Source organism: Solea solea, chromosome 5 (assembly GCF_958295425.1).
Source record: "Solea solea chromosome 5, fSolSol10.1, whole genome shotgun sequence".
In the NCBI taxonomy this organism is placed as follows: domain Eukaryota; kingdom Metazoa; phylum Chordata; class Actinopteri; order Pleuronectiformes; family Soleidae; genus Solea; species Solea solea.
In genome coordinates this window covers 13,077,550-13,105,521 of record NC_081138.1, presented here as the reverse complement: position 1 = coordinate 13,105,521, position 27,972 = coordinate 13,077,550, and the positions used below count along the sequence as shown (strand labels likewise).

At 41.4% G+C, this 27,972-nt stretch overlaps 1 protein-coding gene across 2 annotated transcripts; it reads left to right on the top strand.

The window, feature by feature from the left end:
* Positions 1–75: 75 nt before the first annotated feature.
* Positions 76–27,972, top strand: map1aa (microtubule-associated protein 1Aa). Of its 2 annotated transcripts, XM_058629220.1 has the most exons (7): positions 76–261; positions 901–1,002; positions 16,381–16,463; positions 18,464–18,604; positions 18,775–25,756; positions 25,883–26,109; positions 26,773–27,972. In XM_058629220.1, the coding sequence occupies exons 1-7, from the start codon at positions 78–80 to the stop codon at positions 26,926–26,928; spliced, it is 7,875 nt and encodes a 2,624-aa protein (XP_058485203.1). In that variant the 5' UTR covers positions 76–77; the 3' UTR covers positions 26,929–27,972. The 2 variants fall into 2 exon arrangements, with proteins under 2 accessions (XP_058485203.1, XP_058485204.1); XM_058629221.1 differs by lacking the exons at positions 76–261; positions 901–1,002 and adding an exon at positions 10,194–10,331.

Sequence of the window (27,972 nt, the reverse complement as noted above, 5' to 3'; positions counted from 1 at the left end):
TTGTCATGGCGCTTGCTCCGGATGCAGTTGTCATGGAAATAGAAAAGGGCTCAGTGTCCACTGGTGGCACTGTTACCATGGAGATCCCCATCGCAGAAGCTGCCTCACTAGTTCGAGCAGAGCTGGAGGAGTCTGTTCAGCACCATGGACAGCACCAAGCCGGAGCTGCGTTCCAGCACAGAAACTGTCGCATGCTGATTGTTATCGGAGAGATTTCCACCACCCATCACCTCGACACTGCCAAGAAACAGATCACACAAGGTATGGCAACAGAAGTCCAAAGAGAAAAAGTAATATCAATAAACAATATAATGTGTTATTTGTATTATACTATACATTTAATATACAGAGAAAAACTTTAATATTAGAAATATTATATTAATAATGTGTGTGCAGATTTTTACATTTGTAACGAAAATGTATCTGACTAAACATGGGTAAAATGTGTCAGAAAAAAAGCACCGGTTTCCAAAAAACTGTCTATAAACTGAAGAAAATTCTCCCTCCAATAATTTACAGTCTTCATGCAACATATGTTTTGGTTTTAATGGTAGAAAACGTTTTATTTGTTGGTCATTGGTGTTTTCAGGCCAAAAAGGAATTTTTGTATGAAAATCTTGATTTAATATAATAATCTTTTATTATATGGAATTCAGTATATAAAAAAATAAAGACCCAACAACAACAAAACCCACATTTTTAATTTTGTTAAAACTGCTTAAAGTATATCAGTGATAGTGCTGTACTTTTAGGCCATAGGTGTTAGTCAAGTAATTCTCTATGATGACTATGGTGCTGCCAAAGAAGCTCTTTCAGATACTTGAGGCAAATGTTGCATATAACATTGTACATTTCTTTCACTGTCACTAGTCATTGTGCCTTTTCCCTGTTGTGTTACAGGCTTATGCTCCTGGAACGTTGATCTAACCGTTTGTGACCTGAACAAAGAGCTGCAAGTGTTTGAGACCAAGCACACAGCTCAGTTTTCAGCACAAGTCAAAGGTCAGTCTGAACTCTTCAAATCATATTGGCTTCAGTATATATAGTTGAAATATGCAGCTGTTGATTTCCAGGGAGTGTTTACACACTGGTTTTTGACACATCCTTGAGCATTTTCAGTTTTTTGTTGCCTGGAGACAATAAAAGCCTGAGCTGTATTGCCTTATCATCTCGCTGGTAGCTGTGTTTGCAGAGAAACACCCAGAGACACGCTGTGGATCAGATTGCATTCAGTCCAAGTTTGACAAAAAAAATATCGTTTCTTTTGCTGCATCGTGTTTCTCCTCACGTTCCCTGGGTGTTATCGGATGAGATGGAGAACATGGATGCTATTGATCAGGCTCTCATATGCAGACTGCATGTCACGGTGGGAATCAATGAGGGGCAAACATGAGAATGAACACTAATTCTTTCAGGAATATAATATTAAACCATGTGATAGCCTGTGATTAGAGCCTGCTACATTGCTGCTGTGAGTGTGTCTGCTCAAAGAAAGCACTTGTGCCACCCACACGGGCATACTATCACTTAATGCAGCATAGTGGTTTTAAATAAGGAAGATCTTAAAATGTGCTCATTTGGTGTTCACTGAACACTGAGCAGAGTTTTAGATCTGGTGGTGCACATTTATATTCTCACACAGGTCTTTAGATAGTTGTACAAAACGTAGTTTGACATAATGTCACAGACTTTGTCTTTTTCTCTCTTAAAATATACTCAAGCAATTTATTATCCAACAACCATACATCTAAAGGACTTTAATGGTCAAAATCAAAGTAACACAAGCCAAAATGTCTGGGTTTATTGTCTGTGGCTGTGGTTCAAGCTTTAAAAACACTGGATTGCCCACCGATAATGTAACCATCACTGCTGGGTAAAATTATGTGCCTGATTTTTCTCCTCTGTGATCTGTTTTTACTGCATTTACCTTTAATTAATAGACCCTTTTTCCACCTCTCTCAAGCATAAACACTTTAATGCGCAAATTGAAAGTGTGCATAAAACCAGGCAGCATACAGTACGTGCTCTGCTCTGCTTTAATTAACCATTACGTCATTCTCTCACCATCTTTATCCTCTCAAGATGCATAAATTTACAGCTTCCTCTGTGCCTCTCATAACACCAGCACGTTCACGTTTTTATCACCTTTCTAACATCCTGTGAGAAATCTGCAGAGACAAGGCATTTCTTCACCTTGTTCACGTATATTTTTAACTGCTTACTTCTGCAGGTGGCGTACATGCATGCATTTGCTTGATGAAAGACTCTGGAGAGTTTAACAGTGTCGCTGCAGTGTGGCTGAATGAGACCACATGCTTCAATGACAGGTCAAAGTAAAATAGAACATGAATGAGTTCAGTGGAATAGAATGCATGGATGGATGGACGGATTCATGAATGAATGAATTAATGAAATTTAGAGGTGTATACATTAAAGAAGACTACATTATGTAGTTTAGCACTACAGAGCTTAAAAATAAAATTGACAGAGACCGAATTTGATTATAGCCCATTGAGCACATGACTCTTATTCATTCAAATGAAATCTTAACTAAACACAAGTGCACCATCAGGTTGCGTAAGTTGTGTATTCTAAATGAGTCAAGAAAAAGACTCTCTGCAAGATAAAGATACTTCAGAATATAGATTTACGTAAAACTAAAATAGTCACACAAGGTTCTTTTCAGAATAAGAAATGGGAAGACTTCATTTAGTATGGAGTCAAACACTCACTCTTCACAGTGAGCACATTCAAATGGAAGTGATGAGTGAACTTCAAATATGCTCATGTCTAGAAACAGCCTCAGCCAAAATGGCAGCAGCAAATCTCTGTCCCTGATGGTCCCTGGTTTTCTTTTTTGAAAATGTACTGCTGAGACATTAGAATTTATGAGAATCTAATGCAGAGGACGGGAGGTTTTATGATATTTGAAAGCTGGTCAACAAGCCGACTAAAGGCACGAGTGATGGTTCCAAGGCACATGAAAAACAAGGTGTGAGCAAGCAAGCAGAGAACAGCAAAACTGTAAGTGCAAATTAACACTTTGTGGCAAAGAAAAAAAAACCCAGGCGGGTTGAGCTGGTGTTTAAACACCTAAGCAGGCTATTGGAGTTGACTGGCAAATGCAGCTGTGCTACAGTTTGGAATAGGGAAGTCACACCCAACTGAACCCTGAATGAACCATCAGAGTTTAGCTGTGTGTGTGCGTGTGTGTGTGTGTGTTCATGGTGATGAAGGAGGGTATCACCAACAGCAACAGTGAGGCTCATTGAGCATGGTCTTTAATGATTTTCAGAAACAATGGAGCTCTGTTGCACGGAGGAATGAGAAATGTCAGGACTTGGATGCAAAGCGTCCTAATTGGTTCCTGATTGTTAGTTAAGGCCTTATTTTTCAAGACGAGAGGGAAAATGATACTTGGGAGCTATGCAGTCTCAGTGAAATTAGTTGTGTTCATTCTGTGATTTTATGATTTATGTTGTGTTGCTTTTTAGTAGTTCACTTGGTCGGTTTTTATTGCTATCAGTGGTTTGAGTAAAAACTAGTGAAACGAAACACCAATCAATTGCTGGTGTCAGGGGGAGGAAGGAGGTGCACTCAGTGTGGAGAGAGCAATAGCTCAGTAATTGTGGATCTGCCAAGACACTGTGTGGAGACTGTGGCCAATATAAAGATTAATATTTTCCCTATTAAAACAATTCATCCAGGTCATCCCAGAACCATTGTGTTTTAATGCTCCACTGGTTTCTGGGCTACATGTTAGGATAGTTCACAGTTAAGTGAGGTAGAGGATGAGGTGGGATGAGACAACTGTGTTCGGTGCTACATGTATGCAAAGGTCACATTGGAAAATTGATCAGATCCAGGCAGTAAAATGTCCTCAGAGGTCCACTGAAGGTCAGTCCCTCTGAGCTTCATCTACCAGCAGCGCTTGTCATGATGACACTCAGAGGACTTCAAAAAAAACAAAGTCTTATTCTCATAGCGCACACAAGGTCTTTTACCGGAGTGGCTCGCCTGCCTTGTGACTTGTGCAGCTCCTTATTGTGTGCGCCTGATTTACAGCTGATCAAGGAGTGCACAGTCATCATGGCTGACGGGCTCAGACACAGGGAACACAGAGGAAAAATCTATAAGATCTAGAGGATGACAGTTTCGTTGACAGTTGGATTAATTTGCCAACACTTACCAATCACTATTAGTTCCAGGGTCTTAAGACAACACAAAACAGCCCACCTCCTTAGCAAAGATGATGGAACATCAAGAGCATTTGAGACATATTTATTTAGAATTTCATCAGAGTACAAATCTGTAGAAGAATAACCACATAAAACGCGATCGCCACCAGTTTCCCCTCTATACTCCTCTGATGGGAATGTAGAAAAGCTCCAGCAGCTCCAACATGACAGTGACCTCCTGACGGGTGGCATATGTGCTGAAGAACAGCCAGTGCCCTCGGCGGGTCTCAAAGGCTTCCCGAAGGCCTTGTTCTAACGCTCTACAGCTAGTCTGCATAATATTTTACACATTTCAATTGCCCCTAACACACAAAAGACCGATAACAGGACACAGATGGTATAGGGACATGAAGGTTTAAGAGTTGAGACAGTGAATGGCTTAGGCTAACTGATCAAGGCCAGTAATATGAGCCATTGGCTGTTAGACCCCAAGCTACATTACATTTCTCTTAATGCCCAGAAACCAAGTGACAATTTTTACATTTCATAAAGTAAAAAAAATATTTCACTGCAACACCTTAAACGTGATTATTTACCCATGTATGTGATAATAACTCCACAGTTTTGGTATAACAAAATATTGCATATTTTATATTTTCTGACATTTTATAAACTATGAAATGTATAAGAAAAATCACTTTAAGACATTTTCATAATGAAAATATAACAACTTGAATAAAATTGTTTGTAAAGTACAGGTTTCTGAGTTGTAATAAAATTAAATTAATCAAAGCACAATGAACTGAGCTTGAAATGAAGCGAAAATTAGATATTGACAACATGTCCCACAAGACCAGGCCTGTAGAGGGTGAGATGGTGATTTATATTACTATAATGACATGCAGATAACATATAGGGTTTGGTCGGCTTTTTAGTCCACTTTAAAGCACAAAATAATTTAAATAATGTAAAGAAAAGAATCCTCCTCCTCTTCCCCCTGTAAGAGTCACCTAAGTATCCAAAGCTATTTTCCTGTAAGTCTCAAAAGTCCCTCTTTTGAGCTCCATGAAAACACCTGCTTCCCTGAGCAGTTGTGGTGGTGATGCACAGTTGCGTCTGCTGTGTCAGAATGCAAAGGATAAAGGACACACAGGTAATCACTGCATCCATCACTGTGTGTCTTCTCTGCTCACAACAAACTGTGTCCCGATCGACTGGTGAGAACAAACTGGCAGCACCTAAGATCATGCTTTATCCCTGGAAAGCAGGAGGAGGAGGAGGAGGAGGAAGAGGAAGAGGAGTAGGTGGGGGGAAGAGGGTGGTGGTAATGCCTCGATGAATGCAGCTGCCACTGATATGGTGCAGTTAATAAAGTCTCAGTGACTGACCAATTGGTAATAAACAGAATGAGGCGACATCCGATGACCCTCAGTCAATAAAGCTCAGTGGATCTTATGATTCTTGTATGTGCACACAAATAACAACACTCACTTAACATGTGAGCATTGTTACAGCCTCATATCATCCTTATATCAATACATTGACCCTCTGCTTATACATTTATTGACAGTGCTGCTGGCTAATAATTCAATATTACTATTCAGTGTCTTTGACTGAAATTGTCTTTGGATGTGGCGATTGTGGTTTTATAAAATATATACTTTGACCCAGACAAATATTTTCAGCTGATTGTTTTCATAGCTAAATCAAGGACACGCAGAATTCAGCATCGTCCTCCAGGGACTACGGATGTCTTCAAAATGGCATTGCATCTGATAGCTAACGAGATTTGTTGCACATTTCCCTTTGCCCTTTGTCATTTGCCTCAGTCAGAGACAGAGATGAGTGATGTCTCTCACTCACAGATATATCATTATCTGTAGCTTCGGATGATCCTTGTGTATACACAACAGACACACACGGAGTCAGAAAGGGAAAAAAACAAGGCAGAACAACCAATACTCAAAATAACGAAGGTGGAATCATAATGAAGGAGTGGGTGGCAAATTAACTCAGCAGAGTCAGCAAGCTTGTGTCTTGTGTCTGACTACTGCGCTATCACATTAAATCAAAACTGCACGTACAACTTGTAGGCTAATGTCATTTTTTGTTGTCTCTCTTCTATAATCTTTAAATGTTTTCCATCTCCATGAGAAAGCTATGACATTCGTGAACCATCAGACATGCCTGTTTCAAGTTTTCTGCCTCACATTGTACATTCATTTGTCTCTTTATTGATTTCTGCCTGAGAAGGATTTTAACATATAGCAAATAACACAAATGTGCTGTGAAAAGCAATACAGGTTTCACCAGCAAGCAGTAAATGAACTAATAAGGGTCCCAGATAATGACCTGCAGGGAAAACACACAGTCTGCATCGCTGTCAGTTATCTATATTGAGTTGTTAAAATTTTAATAACATGCTTTAAAAATGTCCAGGCATGGTAAAAAGCAGTTTATTGGGTGTGGTTTAGGAGAAGGCATACTGGTTAATAATTTAGAGGCTGATATTGATCCGCCCCTCTGCTTCTCTGCAGTCCAAGTTACAGAGCAGGAGGGAGGTTTTCCTGTTTCTGTGCCTTTCATCTGGACATGGCAACATACAACCACATACGTGTGTGTGTGTGTGTGTCTGTGTGTGTGTGTACACTAATGCATTGGAAATTCTCACAGACAGTCAAATTACCGCAATGTGATCTGTCTGATGGAAGGAGAGAGACTGTAGGGACGTTTGTAATGTCCTTGGGGTGGAGGACAAATACGTCAGATTACCACTTCATTAGGTACAGTTGCAATAGTGCACAGTATAGAGACCTGTCATAAAAGCAGCCCTTTAGAGGATTACAATGTTATGTATAAAGACAAATTGCAGTGCTTTTTAGGGATGGACCATTATGCATCATTAATCATGTCCCCTTCAAATAAGTGGAGGGGATATTTAATCATTAAAAGGAATATATATGCATTTACCATCGTATCTGGGTGTAATTGACTTTCGTTTTATTGCTAAAATGTGAGAACAAATTGTCAATACTAAGTTATTGCTCATAAAATAAAACACAATCATCCTGAGGCCATACTCAAATATCCTATTTTCACAATTGATAAGACTGAGAAAAGTGACAAATCCAAAAAAAATAATAAAACGAATATGGATGTAAACATTTTTCATTGCAAATGGTGATCATTGTGGCACTGTTCTAGTGACATTCTAGCACTAAAAGCTCTGAAAGGCTGCACAGAGTTTCTCTGAGCTACCACAAATATATTATTAACATCTTATATGTCTGATGAAATAAAATCCTACTAATGGATAGCAATCACCCGAAGGTTTTTGACACATTTCTCTCAGAAACACCAATTTGAATCTTGTAATACCAGAGAAAAATGTTGAAGAGTTTAAAGAGAAAACAATGAGATATTTACTCAAAATGACTGTAGACTCTGTTATTTCTATACCTCAAAGTTGAGGATGAATAAAAATTATATTTCTGTCTGAACTAATAGAATCATGCATGGCCACATTTCAAATACTCAATTGTTGAAAGTTGCAAGAGGAGCCTCTTTTCACTGAATGATTAAATACTATACATCAATACATATAACTAAGGTCAGGTTAAGGATAATCTGATATGCCTTAAAGTTAAACAGTTGTAAAGAATTCAATCTCACTTCAGGTGAAAGCGAAATCATCAGTTCATGGTGATTTGTGATAATCCTTGACAACCTACTCACGTACACACATAAGATTTATACTTTTCACAAATTCTACAAATACTGAGAAACCATGTGACCTTGACCAGCTGCTTTCTCTGTGTCTTTCACTGTATGTGTGTATGTGTGTGTGTGTGAGCCAACTTCAGTGTGTGAGAGAACTGACGATGATGTAAGGAGTTGGAGGAGGGAGGGAGGGAGGCAAAGCTTTCAGGGGAGAGAGAATGAGTGCGACTGGAAAGAAGGGCTTGGCATGGAGCAGCCGAGCTGTAGATAAAGCTAACAGCTGTCTAACATTTAGAGACGGCTAGTCATCTGAGATGATGCTGCCTCAACACAGTGAATGTGATGCACTTTTTTTTTTTGCAGAGGTAGCAAAGCAGCTGCAGACAACACCCTGCTATTTGTGAAGAGAACCACCGTATAAACAACATAAATGTATGACGTTTTTGTTGTGACTCATCTAACTAACCTTAAATCTACATGAATGAATAAAAAGTTTGCTCTTTGTAATTTACATTTCACACACCAAATATCTAATAATGAGTATTCGGAGAATCATTAACGTATAGGACTCCTCTGCTCATCCTTTTCCTTTCCTAAGTGCATCAGAGATGATGATAACACTCTTTCACTCTCATTGCCATTTCCTCCTTCTTCTTCGTGGGTGAATTCATCAGTTTTATGTGATCAAATCACTTCCTTTTCCGTTACATAGTAATGCATGTCGCACTGCTGTAGAAACATCATGGTGCAAGATAGCAGTCTGTATAAAACAAGGCCTTTGCCTAAATACATAAACCAAAGTAATTTTTGTTACTATTACTCCTTTTATTACTACTACTATACTTTTATTACACATGGTAATAAAAGTGGGGGTGAGACTTATTTACTTTGCTGACAATCTCATCATTTATAGTTGTATGCACTCTCCTTTGTGAGCTATAAATGAAAACCCTTTTGCTGTGTCATATCAAAAAAAGCTGGGAGATTATTTTCAATTCACTTCAATCCAATTCAATTCACAACATACATTATCTCAAGGCACTGTAAGGCAGAGACCTTTACAATAGACAGAAGAGAAACCCAACAATTCAAGCAATAGCACGTAAGCGAGAATCAGTGGAGAGAAAAAAACTCCTGTATAAGACAACCAGAAAATTATTTAAGGGACAAAAGCACAGTGACAAGTCTAGACCTCTTCTTTTGTCTAGCCAATTCAAGGAGACTGAAACTGTGTCATACATCGTCCTGACTTTGCATGTGTGTGCCAAATGATATGATTCACAGTTTATTGTGGGTTGAGGTAACAGAGCTTACAGTCTATTTTAGTTTTGTCCCACCCTGCAGCTGCTGTTTGAGTCACAGCTGTGTGAAAAGCCTCCTCCCAGAACAGATAATCCACTTGCTTCCTTCAAAGTGTATTATCTAACATGATTTGTCTAGATAAACTAGATAAACAAGTTCCTAAAAGTGGAAAAACAATTAACAACTGCAGCTTTGTGCAGCCAGTGCTGTCTTGCATGAAGCAAGATTGATATTTTTGCTGTTTCACAGATTGATGTGTAATTAGCATGGCAACAGGGGAGTTGTTATCAAACCATTTTAATAAGCTTCTCCATCTTAGTATTCCCTCAGTGTTTATCATTCAGGAAGTACATTACAGCATTTACTGACAAACAGACCTGCTGAATAAACCCCCGAAGTATACAGTTTAAATCTAAAAAGAGACTGAAAAAAACTGTATCAAAACGTAATTTAGACTTTTCAGAGAGACAAACACTATGAATGCACCAATGACATACATTGCCACGGACAGATGACCAAATAAAACAAACTGCATGTTTGAAATGTGCATCAAATACGGTTTTAAACAAAGTTGCTAGAAGTAACTTTTGGCTGAATATTAAACAAACCAATTAAAAATGTCATTAGGTAGATATAACAATAACATTTCAATGCAGAAAGTTGTATGTTTTTATTCCTAAAATCCTAGCACCATGTATATTTTATATAACCAACAAAAATATTAAATAAATAACATTTTTTTTGGCATTTCTCTCAGTCTCAGATAACTTGATTACTGGGAGTGAGCAGCATAAGTGACATTCTCACAAATCATGGTCTGACAAAACATCGGTCCCTGAAATTCTGGCTAAAACCCCGATTTAAAGCTCGCTATTTACATCATCACTCAGAATTGTCCGATTCACGTGAACGCGGCTGGGTCACGTTGCCACCTGTGAAACACGAGCGTACGACGGGTTCCTGAACGCAGCACGAGTGAGAGCGAGTGTGTGTGTGTGTGTGTAGGTGTTGAGCTCAGTACCAGGCCGATCCTGTGCTTCATCTTCATCCGCAGCATCAGCAGCATCAGCAGCATCATCCCCGCCCCTCATTCTGCTCCATCCCCTGCTCTGTCCTCTGCACGGAAGGACGGTAAGACGCTTCACCCTTTCCTCTCGGTTCACGCTTTACTGTAGAAAAACAGCAGGTCAGCCACTGCTTTTTTCCACCGGGATGATGCTACAGATGCGTGTAAAGACGTGGATTAGGACTGGACTGGCGCGCTGTCTGCGTGTTTTATAAGCGTTACTGTGGGAGCGACACTTGCAGACGGGCAAAGTCAGCGCAGGAATCCGCAAGAAAACAAGTATATATGTGTTCGGATGCACTGCACTAACGTGAGTAACGTTATGGTCAATTTCCCTGCATATAGTTGTTATTCCGAAAGTGTGCAGCCCATAATTCAGCCATAAAAAAAACTATAGGCCGTACTGGAAATACATATGGTGCAATTTAATCATCACACTTTGTACTGTATGTTCTCTTGGTGTCAAGACAACACTATACGGTCTTCATGTCACACAGTTGCTACAATCACATTCAACAATGGTCACTGAAAAACAGCCTTTTTGAATAAATTCTGTTCTATTTGTCTGTGACCTTGTTCTAATTATTTATGTAGTGACTTTGATATATGGAGCTTTTATTTACCGACTGAGATTTATTCAGCACTAGTGATCCTAAAAGAGACAATATACAGCAGATACCTTATACTGTGCTGTATCGTGTCAAACCGTGCGGTTGTGGTGTATTTGTAGAAGACATAATATAGATTTCTCAGAATCAGGTTTATTGCCAAATAGAGATTAACATACACAGAATTTGGTACAGTGTTTTGATGTTTGATTTTAAAAAGAAAAGGTGTTTCAGAGTTGTGGTGTGTGGCCTCCCCTTCTCTCTGTTGAACCACAGTGTAAACAGCTTCTCTGACTCAATGTTAACATTCAACATTTACAACATGATCCACATTCAGCTGAGTAAATTCAGGTGACCTGATTTTTTTCATGGTGGGAAAACTGCAGCTCCCCCCCCGACCTTGAGGTCCCCTGACAGTCCAGGTGGGTCTCTGCTGTGGACCAACTTCACTGTCTGACTAACACCGAACTTACACAACTGACCAAAATAGATGCAGAGCGTGGAGACTGACAGCTGTTTTAATCCAGAAAGACAGCCGAGGCAAGGGTTACTATTTAGAACCCCCATTTATGTTTAATCCTAAAGCAAATACTAAATTGGCAGAATATATTTATTTTGTTAATGATGTAACAGTAAAAGCTATTAAAAGATAGAAAGTTCAGGTTTTTGAGATTGTACGAGCACATAGCACTGAAACATTGTTGCTACACAAGGAAGAACAAGGAAAACGATATCTTAAGAATAGATTTGCTGATTTACCTCGCCATTAGGCCAGAGCATACACACACACATATAAATCACCTTGGCCTGTGCTCTGTGGACTCCCATCATTCCTCAGGGTGGGTGAGGCAGAGTGCTGAGCTCAGCAGCTTCAATCTGGGTGGATAGTGGACAGACCGGATGCCCAGCAACAGGAATAGTCTTTAGGTGGATTGGTAGAGGAACGGCTCCAGACTGTCTGGTGTTACATTGATTCCACTGCTGTGATGCTTATTATTATTTTTTTTTATCAAGAAGAGACTCAATTCAACACTATTTAAAAACAAATATGCACTGTTAGTGTCTTTTCCATCTTTAAAAACCAAAGATGTCTTTGCCGTGACATCCAGTGATTGAAAACAAAGAAATTCATTCAAAACTAGTCTAGTTTCTACACTAATGGCATAATAAAGAATGCAATGCAGCTAGGAGATTGCATAATTTGTTTTCTTGCCATGTTTACCTTTTTCTAATCATGTTTTTTCCTTAAGAGCTGGATGCCAGGCTAAATTTACTCACCTGTTGAATACAGCAACAACAACAAAACATTTTCCAGCCTTCAGTGTGTCTTTTCTTTTTTCTGAGTGTCTCACAGACACAAAACCTTCACAGATAAAAAAAGAAAAAGCAAGTGTATGATGCCATCTTGTCATAGTTGACACCGATCTGTTTCCTGGTTGTGCTTCCTCAAGGTGGGCCTAATTCACCAAACAGTTTCAAGAACAAATTTCCTCTTAAAATCCACCTTAGCATTTAACAAAAAATTCTTATCTGGTCTTTGTTCTTTGGTGAGAGCAAATCTACACACATTTAAGAACACACATAAAAAGGCAATTGACATGTCGTGAATGTGATGTAAACTCTTATCAGGCAGTTTCTTAGAAAACCTAAGAAGATATCGATGATTGTGGCACACCATGAGCTGCAATAACCCTCTGTCCTGTATTTGTCCACGAGCACTGTCACACAAAATACTGTATAAATGCACCTTTCATAATCTCAAGAGCACTTTGAGGGTTATTCTTCAAACCTGGCATAAAACATAATTTATTTTGGTCAAATCTTGGTTCACGGTGACCTCACATCACGCGTTTTGTAACCCTAACGATAAGAATGTACACACTAATTTTCAGACAAATACCAGGAACACTGCTGTTACACGAGAGACTGTTATTCCGGAGGAGTCAAAGGCCTCAGGGTTTCTTTCAGAGCTTAAATAGCTGAACATGATGACAATTTTGTAAATGATGGACTGGCAACCTGTCCTGGGTGTACCCCACCTTCTGTCCAATGTCAGCTGGGATTGGCACCAGCGTGACCCTCGTGTGGAGGATAAAGCAGTAGAAGATAAAAGAAGGAATGTTCCCAATTAGAGGAGTCGTTCAAGCACAGCACAAATGAGTGGTCATCAGTGTGAGTTACAGCTGGTATTGTCCAATATTTAGTCACAAAAACAGACCTAGCGCGGGTCAAATTGTGAATCTTGAGGCTTCACAATGTGAGTTTGTTTTGCAACTGGTAGCCCATTCATACAGTTTACACCCTTATAGTGCCTGTATCACCACTCAGTGCATGCATATTGGGTTCTCCCTGCTTTATGACTAATGACCCCCCAAAAATAGCTGAGCAGTCATAACAAAGGGCAACTTAAAGCCTTTATTATTAAGGAACAGTATCATTTATCATGTGTCCATTCAAAATTAATCCTGCAAATCATAAACAAAACCTGCTACCAGCTGGAAACTGTGGTCTGCCAGAAAAAAAGGAGCAATGTCTAATATGTTTGTTCTTGAGACCATATGTGGCCATTAATGTTTTGCTGCCATTAACCCTTTTTTTGGGGAATAATTCTCTGTTAAATACATACAACAGTATGTTGGTGGTTATAGAGATTTGTCCAAGGCAGTTATTCAATTGGGGTATTTTAACAGGACCTGTCAGTGATTAGGAATGTGTTGCAGTCTCCTGCATCCCCTCAGAAGATGTTTAATAGATGTGTGGATGGGAAGCAAAGGATAAATAGATGAATGGAAGTTCATAAACTGATCCACTCTGTGTGCATTTTTTAGTGATGGAAATACTGAACCACCACAGACAACATCTTCCTGGTGTATTTTTGGAGATTCGTGCCATGTGGAGTCACATAGAGTGACATATGTGGGGCATGGTCTACTTTCACAAATAAACACGAGCCCACAGCTGACATATGTCTTGGCCTCAGTTGGCGATTCAGTACGTGTGAAGCTGTGGTTGCTCTGGGACGAGCGAGCAGGAAATGTGCTACTGCTACGGCTCAAACACTGCCAGCTGCAAACTCTTTCCCACCATACACCACACTCAGGAGTGTGTAGGCTTGCTCTCTTAATGCTGCGGACACCCAGCCCTCACTATTAGACATCTCACTTAGTTCTCCTTAGCACCTTCTTAATTTGTAATGCTTGGTAAAAAGAAAACAAAATGTACTCTAGCTGAAGTTCTGAGTGTACTAAATGTATTAATATTAGACACAACACTCAAAGTTTGTTCATGCCAATAGCTTGTTGGCAAATGCTTGATCATTTCAGAGTGGCAACTTGTGAACCAAGAAAGCAGCAAGATAGGAAAAGCAAAAAAGACAAGAAAAGGAGACCATGCTGAGAGAGATTCTCTTTTGTTGAATACATTGGTGTAGGGTCTCCCAGGTCCCTTTTGCATGGGGCCCTGAAATGCCTCTATGGACACATGCACAGATGTTAGCAACACATCTGGCTGTGGATCACCAGCAACTTGTAGGACTTGAAAAAACTGTAGAAGAAGGCAGACAAGTGGAAAAGGAACATGGCTTGCTGGTTCGAATCCTGGCAGGTCAAGGGTTGGGGTACCCCTGAGCAAGGTACCCAATCCCCATTGCTCCCCACTGATTAAGTTAATTGGATACTCTACACTGACCCCAGTCATAGGGGGCACAGCAAGTGTACTCTAGTGCCGGTCCCAAGCCAGCATAAATAGGGGGTGTGTGTCAGGAAGGTCATCCAGTGTTAAAGGTCTCTCAGTAATCTGCAGATCACTGACAAAAGCAGGTGATCCAGAAATATGTGAACTATTGGGTACAAACAAGAGCTAGAAGTAAGTAAGGGCTTCAAGTAAGCCAAAACTATAAAGTGCTAGTCATAAGTGCGATGTACAAGTAAGTGCTTTTTTGTCGTTGTTGTCTTAGTCGAGGTAGAGTCGAAAAAGAGATGTGTTTTTAGTCGTCGGCGGAAGATGTGGAGGCTTTCTGCTGTCCGGCTATCAATGGGGATCTCGTTCCACCATTTGGGAGCTCGGACAGCGAACAGTCTTCCAGTAATTCCAGTAATCATTTCCGACAGAGATGTAATGTAATGTAATGCTGCTAAATCAATTCTACTTTATGACAGTGCATCTCTGACAGCCTTCTCATGCTTACATCTCCTCAGTCTCATCCTCTTTTCATCTGTCTTTATCGTAGTTCAAAGCTCTCAAACGTAGCCCAACCACCCTCCCATCTCGCCACTTATTGTTGTCAGTGCTGGAATAACAACCTTTTCATCAAAGGTATGCGTGTGCACAGTTGCTAAGTAAAACAGCTCATAGGAGCGTTCATTCTCAAAACAGCACTGCAATTAGTAGGTCTCTTGTCAAAGGCCAGGTTTCCCAAAGGCTGCAAACAGATGTCTAGTTCTCTCCCAGGTCACATGATACACAATAAGCTGACAGGTAATTATGGCAGGTCATTATCACTCATTAATGCTAAAACTATGTTACCTAACCCAGTTTTTATAAAAAAGTGATCGGGGCGAGAGCCTCAGTTTCAACGAATTGTGTGTTTTAACAGTGATCACCAGCTGTGCAAATTCAGATTTCAATCTTTTCAGAGGAGAATGTGACAGAAACACAACGGCATGCATAAACGTGGCCACAGTGTGTGTTTAATCATTGGCTTTGAGTTTGCACAATCTGGTTAATCATTCTGACATGATAGTGGCAATAATAATGGTGTCGCTAGTGTCTTTTGTATTTGTTGTGTGCCTCTGTGTTTTTGTAGTGAAGGAGAAATGAACTGCTTCAACACATTTGTGATCTAGAGGAAGAAATGGCAACATTTCTGTTTGCTAAATGTAGATTCCCCTGATGAAGTAGCTGCATACCTTTATTATTGCTGCTGCTGCTACTTTGGCCCTCGCCTTCACCTCCTGTTCTATGTGATGCTGCATGCATACTGTCATGCAGGACAAGCCTCCCCTCCCTCTCTCAGAAATGCTGCAATGCGTCTCCTTCCTGCCCACTACCAGCGAACACAGTCAGAGAACGTCCCCATAGCAACAGCCAATGAGGCTTTTGGCTGAGAGATATTTTTTGTGGTGTTGTTATGATTGTATATATGCATTTATTTTATTAGCAGGATTATTTTCATTTGGGGTTAGTGCCACTGCAGACATACAGTATGTTGCAAGTGAGCAAAAGAGGAGCTGGGTGCAGCTGATGATGCACTGACAATGGTCAAAGCATAATTTCATACTGATTTTTTTTTTTTAACCTAACCAACTGGCTGTGTTTTCAGCAGCATACAGATGAAGTCATGCATGTGAAACACAGCACCACTCCCAGCAGCATTACAGGCAGTTTATCAATGAGGATATACTCTATAAATTCAACATGCTTTTCCCCCAATAACCAATAGATACGATAACTAATGAGCTAGGTTTGGTTTCTAACTTATTGGGTTTTTATTGTCTCATGTCTGTAGGCCAGCGAATTCTCCAGTATCAGAGTGACGTGCTTCACACAGTGGTGTTGGTGAACCCATCAGAGGAGACCACTGCTTCAGAGGTGAGTCACACCCAGACAGACAACACAACTGCAGAGTGATTAGAACTACATGCTCTGACTCCTGTAGGACACTTTTAAGGTCAAAGTGTTTGGTCTGATTTAATTGAACGAGGTTTCACTCGGTGAAGAAAACAACAGCTCATCACATTGATTCCCTGTGGGAAGTCTTAGTCTCACGCTGGTGTTTATCGCTCATTGGAGTCACTGGAGAAAACACATCACTCTCAACTGAAGCTCTTTGAGACCTAGGACCTTATTTAATATTCGTTAACAACAACGTTCAGATGGCTCTGATTTATTTACCTGTCAGTTAAGTGTAGGCTAGGCTTTTGACCACAAATACCAACCCATGATTATTGAACCTGACAAATCTACACTGGGCTGTGCATTTATTTTTCATTTTATGACTAATCTGAATGATGATGATAATCAACCTTATTTGGTTGAAATTAAAATACATTTTGTTTTTTTCAAGTTATCTATTTCAGGTATGGATTAAATAAACAATATTCAACTTCTAGGATTAATTTAAGACCATTATGTTTCAGGTTGAGGTGACTTTATTCTTACCCGTAGGTAGATTTGACCTATTACACACAGACCTTGAGATGGCTTCAAACCCAAAAAAAAAATAAACAGTATTAAAACAAGGATTTAAAGTAAACTGAATAAAAAAGTCATCCCAAAAACAAGATGAGATAAATAAGTAGGGTAAAAAAAAAAGTGCAAATAATGACAAATTACTTATTTAAAAGAGCAATTGCAGCAGGAACAAAGATGTTTCTATATGGCTTAGTCTTAGACTGTGGGACATCAAATCTCCGACCAGATGGAAGTTGATGATTCATCATTACAAACGGAACTGGTTATCCGCTGCAATTGTCTGGTAAACAGTGATTCTGGACACAGCTGTGACTCCCCGATCAGCAAACTACACCATTTGACAATTTGATTCAGTGAGTTACAATTCCTTCAAAGGCAGGTTTCCAAACCATGGCACAAGACAGAAGGCAAAAACAGATTCAATAAAAGCACCGTAAAAAAGTGTCATCATGGTTCTATCAATATGAAAATGGGACAAGAGGCTGGTGTCCCTTTCTGCACACAGCTTCTTCAAAAATGAGTGTAGAATTAATGATAATCCCGATATAGCTATAGATTTGCACGTGCTTAATGGTTTGTCCTTTGATAAAAGTGGGCTCAGGTGTGTTGGCAGTCATTCTAAAGGTACTCTCATTTTCCTGGTGCAGACTGATTAGTCCTCTGCATAATTTAAAATAAACTGCCTTTTAAAAAGAGGAGCACGCTTTGTCAGATAGGTGCCAATTTACTATTCAGCCCATACGATTATTATTTAAATTTGATTTTAAATGTGCAGTTGAATCGTGTTAAAAGCAGAAGACATGTCAATAAATAAATGGTGTTTCCAGATGTTTGAGAGCAGGTTAAGCAGAGTGTGTGTTGTGTCCTCCACTCCACTTTTGGGTCTGTAAACAAACTGCAGTTGTACTCTGAACGTACCAGTTTTTAAAAGATTGTCATAATAATTGAGGTTAAAGCAGTCTAAAATCATTCAATGTTGTGGAACTATACATAGTTCTTTTGCACAGGTTTTAAGTAACTGGCCACATCTGTCTGATTTACAGAGAAATGGTGGTTGTCACACAATTTAAACTTAATTCTTGTATTTAGACCCATAACACAAGTCCAGTTCTACACCATGAATTACCAAAAATGATATGAGTTCTTTAACATGTATCACGGTCTTTAGCTTCCTGTTAATCATCACATGTGCTGTTATCATGTAGTAGTTCAGGGTTGCTTGGATGACAATACTAAGGGGACAAATTGAGCACCTCACTGTATTCATTATACATAAAATATTATTGACCATTTGCTTTGCTTGTGATTTACAACTGTTTCCAACTCCCTGTACAATACCATTTTGATTTTTGGTTTCAGCATTAATGTTAGCAATTGTTATTCTCTATTGTGCTTAGATCCGTTCCCTGATCACTGACTCTGCTGGGAATAAGTTGTTGATACTAAGTGGCCAGAGCTCTGAGCAGGGAGGTGACATTCTACTACAAGGAGGAGCTTTCTCCTGGAAGCACTTCTCTGACATAATCTCCAGCCCTCAAGTAAGCAGAACACACCTTCTCTCCAAACAATGGAAAATTACATGGACAAAAAAAATTACAGTGTGTGTGTATAAATTAACTTTGCAATTAACTTGCAATGACAAAACGTACAAAACACAATTATTTTAGGTTGATGATTAATTTCTTTACTCCTGTTATTCTATTGTCAGGTGATTGAAGTCCTATCAAGGGCCTCTTCAGAGCAGCCGGCCAGGCTTACAGTTTCCTGTCAGGGAGACGGGGGTTGGAGCTCCCTGGGCCAAAGCCAGGAGCAACAGCTTCTCCAAAACCTTCTGGAATACCGCTTGAACCCTGAACCTCACCTCTCCGACATGGATGGAGTCACAGAGTTCACCGAATATGTCTCAGAGACAGTGGATGTGCCCTCACCATTTGAGCTCCTGGAGCCTCCTACCTCTGGAGGTTTTCTGAAACTCTCCAAACCTTGCTGCTATGTCTTCCCTGGAGGCCGGGGAGACTCTGCTTTGTTTGCCGTCAATGGGTTCAACGTGCTGGTGGATGGAGGGTCTGACCGAAAGTCTTGCTTTTGGAAGCTGGTTCGCCACCTGGACAGGATTGACTCTGTTCTGCTCACCCATATTGGAGCTGACAACCTTCCTGGCATCAATGGGTTGTTTCAGAGAAAGATTGCTGAGCAGGAGGAGGAACGTAACAAAGGCTCTGGCTCCAGCAACAATGGAGACTGGAAGAAGAACCTGATCTCGCCTGAACTGGGGATCGTGTTTCTCAATGTGCCAGAGAAGCTTCGGATGCCAGAGTCTACACTGAAAGTGAAGCGAAGCATTGAGGAAGCATCTCTTACACTGCAGTACCTCAACAAGCTTGGTATCACACCAGAGCCTCTTAACAGAGTCGTCAGCAACACCATTGATCCTATCACACTGTTCCACAAACTCGGTGTGGGAAAGTTAGACATGTATGTCTTAAACCCTGTTAAAGAAAGCAAAGAGATGCAGTTTCTCATGCAGAAATGGGCAGGAAACAGCAAAGCCAAGACAGGAATTATGATGCCCAATGGAAAAGAAGGGGAAATATCTGTTCCCTATTTAACGTCAGTTACTGCTCTCATTGTTTGGATTCCACACCGTCCTACAGAAAAGATAGTGAGGGTGCTGTTTCCAGGAAACGCACCCCAGAATAAAATCTTTGAAGGCCTTGAGAAACTCAAGCACCTGGACTTCCTACGATACCCAGTGGCTACCCAAAAGGACATATCATCTGGTGCACCACCTCCTGTCATCAAACAGACGAAAATAAGATCAAGAACAGACAGCAAAGAGAGTCTCAAATCTTCACCCAAACCACATTCTAAAACAACAAAGAAAGAAACCAGTGGACAAGAGGACGAGTCCAAAAGTGACATTACTAAAGAAAATAAAGTGGAAAAGAAAGAGGAGAAAAAGCCCAAAAGTGAAAGTCTAAAAGCCACCAAACAACAGAAAAACAGTGAGGTGGCCCCAGTGACCGAGAAAAAGAAGAAACCCAAGGAAAAAAGTGATAAGAAAGATAAAGCATCCAAGATGGATGAAAAGAAAGACAGAGAGAAGAAAGAAATTAAGAAAGAAAAACATGACGTGAAGAAAGACGAAAACATAAGAAAAGAAGAGAAAAAGGAAAATAAAGCCAAAGTGGAGAAAAAGAAAGACCCAAGTAAACCAGAGTTGAGAAAAATCACCAAACCTGACCTAAAGCCACTCACCCCAGAAGTGAGAAAAACTCTGCATAAGGCCAAGACTAAGGCCAAGCCTAAGACAGACAAAAACAAAGCAGTTAAGGAGGAAGCAAATGACAAAATACCAGTGACGAAGAACATCGCTGAAGAGGTGGCAGCGGCTGCTTTGGCTGATAGGTCTATTGTGTCCTCCCCTGAGGACCTCACTGAGGACTTTGAGGCTCTAAAACAACAAGAAGAGGTCCCTCAACCCAAGAGTGAGCCTATCCAGAATGATGTGATGCATGGACATTCACTTTATACAGATATTAAAGCTGAACTTTCTTCCTCAGTTTTCCCTGATGAGAAAATCACCACAGCCACTGAGATAAAATCTACTTTGGCCAAATCTCCAGTAAATCAGGAAGAGGATAACATAGATAAGGGTGCATTGAAAGAGATTGCAGCCATTGAAAATGACACAAGTGATGGCTTTGACAAGAAGTATGAAGAGGAGAAAATGGAAAAATATGAGAAATACCAAGCAACGAATGACATGATAGATCGATCGAAGAAGAGTGACAGCTCAGAGGAGGAGGACGATGTCATTGAAAAAGCTGAATTTGAAGGAACAGAAGATGATGAAGTACTAAAGTACAAACCTGAGGAAGGGAAAAAGGAAAAAAATGGAAAAGAGTGGGTCACCAAGTCAGCTGAGGAAAAATCAGCTGCAGCTGTTTCTGTGCAAGGTGCAGAAGTGTCCGCCTCAGAGCAGTTCTCATTCATCCAAGATGAGACCATTCCCGGCTATTCTGAGACTGAACAGACCATTTCAGATGAAGAGATCCACGAGGAGACAGAGGACAGGATCCCACAGCTCCGCTATGATGTGGCCTCCTATGACATATCTGTTCCTGATGTCCCTGGCACCTTCGACTCCATGCATGGTATCAAAGAGATGAAGAGCTCCATAGTGTCTGATGTTGCAGATATAAAACCCAAAGCTTTTTTGGGACGTCACGAGCCTGAGCTTGCAACTTACCCTCACTTCATTGCTGCTCCTCTTGCAGAGGAAGAGCACATCTCCTCAGCAACATCCATCACAGAATATGACAAACTGTCATCTTTTGCCACATCTGTAGCCGAGGACCAGTCAATAGCCTCGGTTACAGCACCTCAGACTGAGGAAATGGGGAGAAACTCGCTCCTGCTTGACAACATCAACATTATCCCCTCTCGTGCAGAGGCCACCCATGGAAAGGAGTATCTCCACTCAGCAGGAACCATCTCACCCACCTCCTCCTTGGAGGATGACAAATGCTTTAAGTCTCCCTCTTCTGATGAGTACCAGCCCAACATTCCTGAGATGGAGGGTGATGCAAAGATCAAATCAATCCAGTTCAGCCCCGAAGCAGAAGATGATGAGGAAGACGAGGATGAGGATCAGACTCCAAATGTTGACATACCTTTGGGGAAACTCCAAGAGGGCTATGAATATGCAGCCTCCAAGATGCTCCAGGAAAAGGAGAAATCTGACACCTCTTTTCCGCCTCCCATCTGTACTACACAGTACTCTCCTATACAGGATGTCAAGGAAAATCAGACTCTCTTTAACACTGAGGGATTAAAGGTTGGTGCTGATAAAAAGCCTATTTCACCTCCCCATTCTTTCTCCCCTGGGTTAGAGTCTCACTCCAGGCAGGAAAGTGAGGAAAGATGTCTAAGCCCAGATGACAGCACAATGAAATTGGCCTCACCCACACAGTCTGTACCTACAAGCAGCAGTTACTCTCCCACAGAAGAGAAACTATTTAAGACAGAAGACAAAAATGAAGATGTGATCAATGTGAAATCTGACATCCAGAAAACAGAAAGATCTATGACTATTTCAGACAATTCTTCCTTGATCGGTCTGCCAGGTGACAAGACAGCATTTGAAGCATCTGATGAATCTGATGAAGAAGAAGTAGAAGAAGAAGAAGAAGAAGAAGAAGAAGAGGAAGAAGAGGAAGATTACTTTGTCAAAAAGGATTTAAAGCCTACTGTTACGGCCAAGCTTATGGAGGCAAAAGAAGGGTGCTTCCTGGATGATGACAACACTTTTGAGGCTAAATCTGCAACTATAGAAACAGAAGTGAAGGGCCCATTCAAGGCAGAGGTTTCTGTAATCCCACAGGAGAAACCTAAACCTCAGGTGGTGTTCTCAGATGAAGATGAGGACGAAAATGATGATGACTTTGAAAGAAGCGCAATGTCTCAGCACTTATCAGCAGATAAGTTACAAGTAGAGTTTGAACACGATACTGCGGAGAATGTTGACACCTCTTTAAAAGAGCCAGAAAAAGGTGTCCATTTCAGTCTCTATGATTTCCCAGAGAAGGAGAGCAAAGAAAAGGCCCTGTATATAAGACAAGACACACCCTATGTCCATGGCAAAACATTCTCATACGGTGACATTTATGACAGCAAAACAAGCTCAGTGGAGTCTGATTCATATCATCAGGAGTCCTTAGATAAAGCGGAGCAAGTCATTACAAAGAGTGGAGAGGATTTGCAGCAACAGGACACGCCGTCCTCGGTCAAACCTATGGAGAAGATGTCAGAAATAAAGGGATTTACTGCCTCTTATGGAAAAGACGATTCCACTGCATCATGGCTCGACTCCAAAAGCTCTTCATCCGTACCCCCATTTGAAAAAGAAGACAAAGGAAAGGTGACTTTGGATTACAGTGCAGGCAGTAGATTACCTTCAGTGGCAGACAGACCTGAGGCCTCAACCACATCTTTATCATCAGAAAAAGACTATTTGTCTTTTAAAGGGCTCACTGACACCACACAGCCCCTGACACACTCCTCAGTAGCTTTTGATGTTGGCAAACCTGAGGCTGCAATCTTCAGTGAGAAAGGGGCATGTTTGGAGGTTGACATGCGAAAACTAACGGCAAGAGATGAGGAGGACTATGATGATAATGAAGTGCTTGATGATGATGATTATGATGAAGATGAGGAGGAAGAAGAGGAAGATGATGGTGCTTATGATTATGATATCGAGAAAGGTGCCAAAGAAAAGTCTGAGAAGGAAGCGGGAAGTCCAATCAGTGAAATGTTTGGCTCAAATAAACCTGAGTTTATGGTGTCCATGGCTGGTTATGGCTATAACAGTCAAGGGAAACCAAGTATGAGAGAATGTAGCTCCAGCTCACTTACAAAGGCTGAAGACGAGACCAAAGCTGACTCCTTGTCCTTCAGTGGAAAGCCAACAGACTTAGGGACTACGGGTTTCTCTGGCTATTCCTCAGGATTTGAATATTCATATGGACATGAAGAGAAAGATTCATTTTTATCAAGTCAGACCATAGACAAAGGAAACGAGGATTTCTCTCTTAAATCGACAGAGGTCAGTTATTATCAGAGTGACAGAGCTGATGCTGAGTTTGAGGAAAAGAAGACACCAGACCTCCCGAGTAGGAAGTCACTTGACACAAGCTTTCAGTACACAACAACAGCTGCCCCTGGGTATTCTTCGTCCTCAGCCTATAGCTATTCATCCTCCACCTCTGGCTCTCTCTCCACCAGCCGTCAATTTGGAGAGGAACTGGAGACACCGGCCTCTGCTGAGCCGCTCTTTGAGTACTCCTCTTTTAAAGATGAACACTCACTGGTTATGGATTCCCCCTTCTCGAGCTCTGCTGGTGCCAAAGATGATTATGTGGAAGTTTCTGAAAAACAGATCACAGCTGCACCCACAGTTGAGTCCAGTTTAGCGCGATTCTCACCCCTCAGCCCATTTGAGGAAGTCAAATCGTTCCCCTCACTCTCATCTACCAACTTTGCTGAAGCCAAGAAGGAGCATACCACCTCATTAGGTGAAGTTATGGACAACATTCCCCAGTCAAAGTGTTTCTATAAGCCTGAATGGTCTGAAGGGTCCAAACTGGAGACAGCTGTTGGATTTGGGGCCTCAGTTGGTCTTTTGTCTCAAACAGAGTTTTCCAAGGATAAAGAGGCAGCCAGTGCTGCTCTGTTTGGTGTCACTTCCTCACCACGCCCAGACAAAGAAGGCAAGCATTACTTTGAGGAAACGGACAGCAGTGAGGAAGAGGATGAGGAGGCTTATGTGCGTGAGATGACTCGAAGTTGTCCCTCCAGTGGCCTGGCAGGTAATCTCTCAATTTCTGACAAGCTGGTTTCTCCAGCTGGCTCAGAAAAGACAGGTGGTGTCCTCCCTGATGTCCATGACTCCTTCATGACTTCCCATCTCCAGGCCAGCAAGCCAGACACAACAAATGGTCCCACAGAGGTCACTACAAGCTCCACCTTTCCTCCTGAAGCAGCCAGTGGTGCAGCTCCAGGTCTTGCCAAGGTAGAGTCCAGGGAGGGAGCAGCAGGTTATAGGAGCGCTTATGATTGGGAGATGCCAAAACCCCAGATGGGGATGGTTCCAGGAGATTCTCCTCCCCATTACCGTCATGATGATGAATTTGAGGAGGAGTGTGAGATGGAGCCAGAGCACCCTGCCCGCCCACTTTCACTCTCTACAACAGACCAGCCCTTCCGCTCACCATTCTACTCTGAGGAGTGCAGCCGTGGAGGACAGGATGATGATGACGATGATGATGATAGCGATCAGGATTTTGCTGGTGATGGACGCATGGGAGCCACCTCCTCTTATAACAGCCGCACTTCCCCTGGGTATTCGGCTTCTGAATACAGGCAGCACAAAGAAGACCTCTCACCTTCCTTCATCAACCCCTGCATGCGGCAGTTATCCAGCGATGAGGATGATGAAGAGGACGAACGAAGAAGCAACCAGTCGCAAGAAGGCAATGACCATGATATGTCAGTGAAGAAGCGAACCCACAGAGATGTCAGGGAGAGCGGCGCTCTGCAACAAGCTGGTGGCATGTCAGCAGTGCTGGCTCTAGCCACAGAAGACACACCGCCAACCTCAGTCAGCGAGTCCCTCGGTTCTCAGTCAGACTCTGATGCACCTCCAGGCACAGAGGAATACCCATTAGTCACTGGTGAAGGCAACATGGACTCAGATGAAGATGCAGACTACATGCCTGTTGATAAATTATCTGCCACGGGAGGAGGCAGCCATCATTCCTCTAGAAGGAGCCACGACCCTCCTCCAGCTCCCATCATGGACCCTTGCCCTCACCCTCCACGCCCAGATGTTTGCATGGTGGATCCTGACTCTTTGAATAATGGCTCACTTAAGAAAGAGCCAAAGACAAAGGGCTTGAAGAAATCCTTGAGTAAAACCAAGTCTTCATCCCCTGCTAGGCGCAAGAGGTCTCCCATGCCCGTCAAACAGACATCGTCTCCTCGCAGTGCCTCGCTGAAGAAGAAGGACACAGACAAGAGCTCACGTATGTCTCGCCTGTCAGATGGACAAGGCTCCAAAGATGATGATGTTTCCAGGTTGAGCTTTAACACTGGCAAGGGGCTGACGAACAGTGTCAAGGGCAGTTCAGGTGAGCATAGATTAAATCAACAGAGGACTGTGTATATCCTGAAAGCATTTAGATACCAGTTACACTTAATACAACGAAACAGATTTCCATTTCCGACATAGTGACAGTTTTGGTTCTTGCTTTCAGGCTCCCAGAAGTCTGGCTCCGCAGCTGCTCCTGGTCTTCCAATTTATGTCGACTTAGCCTACATTCCCAATCACTGTAGTGCCAAGAATGTGGACCAGGAGTTTTTCAAACGTATTCGCTCTGCATACTATGTGGTGAGCGGGAACGATGCAGCGAATGGTGAACCAAGCCGAGGAGTCCTCGATGCACTGTTGGATGGCAAATCTCAGTGGGGATCAAACCTACAGGTAATGTTTTCTTCCAGGCACACTTAGCTCACTGCTGAAGTTAATTTGTAATCTAAAATAATCTATGTTGTGTTTGTCCTGCAAACATTGCTCTTGATACACAGTATAGGGGAAAAAAAAAGTAGTTCAAGCCATTCTAATATTCAACAGACCACAATAGAGCTGGAAGCAGATGCAGCAATTGACTTGAAAACATGCACTGCTCATAGACATATAATGATAATTCAAGATAAGATAACAGCCCCAGCAGTGGTGCAAAATCTCCCCAATAATTAAAAAGGTTTTGTGCCGGCTGTGTAGGCAGTGATGTTGAATCTGGACCCCCCTCCAACCTAAGCTATTTGAGGATATCCTACAGTGGGAGTGAGTCAACATTACTCAAAGAAGCTTAGCAGAATAATAGTTGTTCATGGAAAAAGGTTCCAAAATGGATCATCATGATGACCAGCAAGTTTATCTTTGTCTGAGGTGAATAGAATCAAGTGGATCTCTTCCAAAGTCACCTTATCCTTCCCTAAAGCTGAGCTAGGAATTATTAATAGTGCACACAACTGGTGAATTTTATTGTAAAATATTTCAAATTTTGACAAATACCATTCAAAACAGCATAAAAAAAACTTCATCCTGTTTGGTTGCTCACTCATTTCCTGCTCTTCCTTTCAGGTGACATTGATCCCCACGCATGACTCTGAGGTGACCCGTGACTGGTACCAGCAGACGCATGAGCGGCAGCAGGAGCTCAACATCATGGTCCTGGCGTCCAGCAGCACCGTCGTCATGCAGGATGAGTCCTTCCCGGCCTGCAAGATCGAATTTTAAGATTCCTTCCTCCTCTTCCTCCTCCTCCTGCCCCCTGCCCCCTACTGTAGATCGGTTTTTAATTGCCTCTTTTCAATAATAGCCTGATATACAAGTCTGTCCCTGCTTTGTGAGTTGTGTCATTACTGGGCCAAAAGCAGGAACAGGTCTGGATAACTGTCTATGTTTTTTCTAGATTTTTATTCATTTATAATCTTTTTGTCACCATTTGTATTACAATGGTAGTTTTCTGACAACTGTTTGTCCTCAACTTCTTCATTATTTTTCAATCACATACTAGGAACGATGCAGTTTTTCGGTTTTAATTTCGTTTTTTACCCCCATCGACATTCTTTTATTAGCCGAGACGACATGACGTGTTGTTAAAAAGCGAAAAAGAGAGGAGCAAGTTGTTTCTGTAAATGATGTCACGCTGGTCATTTAAAAGCTGATGCTTTTCTTGTCTTTTAATTGGCCTGACTCAAAGCACAACCTGGTGCACATAACAGCTGGTGACAAAGTACAAAAAAAAGGTTCTTCCACTGAATTCCAGACATAAAAAAATCCCGATACATCCGATCAATTCATACCATTGTGCTTTCAGTAAAACATGAAATCCCTCTTCTAAAACAATGACATTCCCAGTGTTGAACTTTGTGCCTCCAACTGGTAGTAAGATAGAAATGTTCCAGTGAATCCCAGCTGTCTTTTATCTTTTTGAGTATATTTGGTGTAGGCGTAGAGGAGACCATATTCAAAAATCTGTATCGTAGTGAAATATAGTATTCCTACAGTTTTCTCAAAGTGAAAATCAACCGTGATGGTACAACTTACTTTGTGGCTGTTTTATTCCCTACCGTGAATTTGATGAATACATTTCTCTCTCTATTTGTTTCTGTAGTCTTTGGTGTATTTTTTCAGTGTATTTCCAGTTAACATATCGTGGCAGAGGATCATGAGGGGAGATGTAGGCCGAGGTGCTGAGGCCAGAACGAAATCATCATCCTGATCTTTGGATCAGCGTGTTTTTATCTTTACATACAGAACAACACTCTGTGTTTGAAG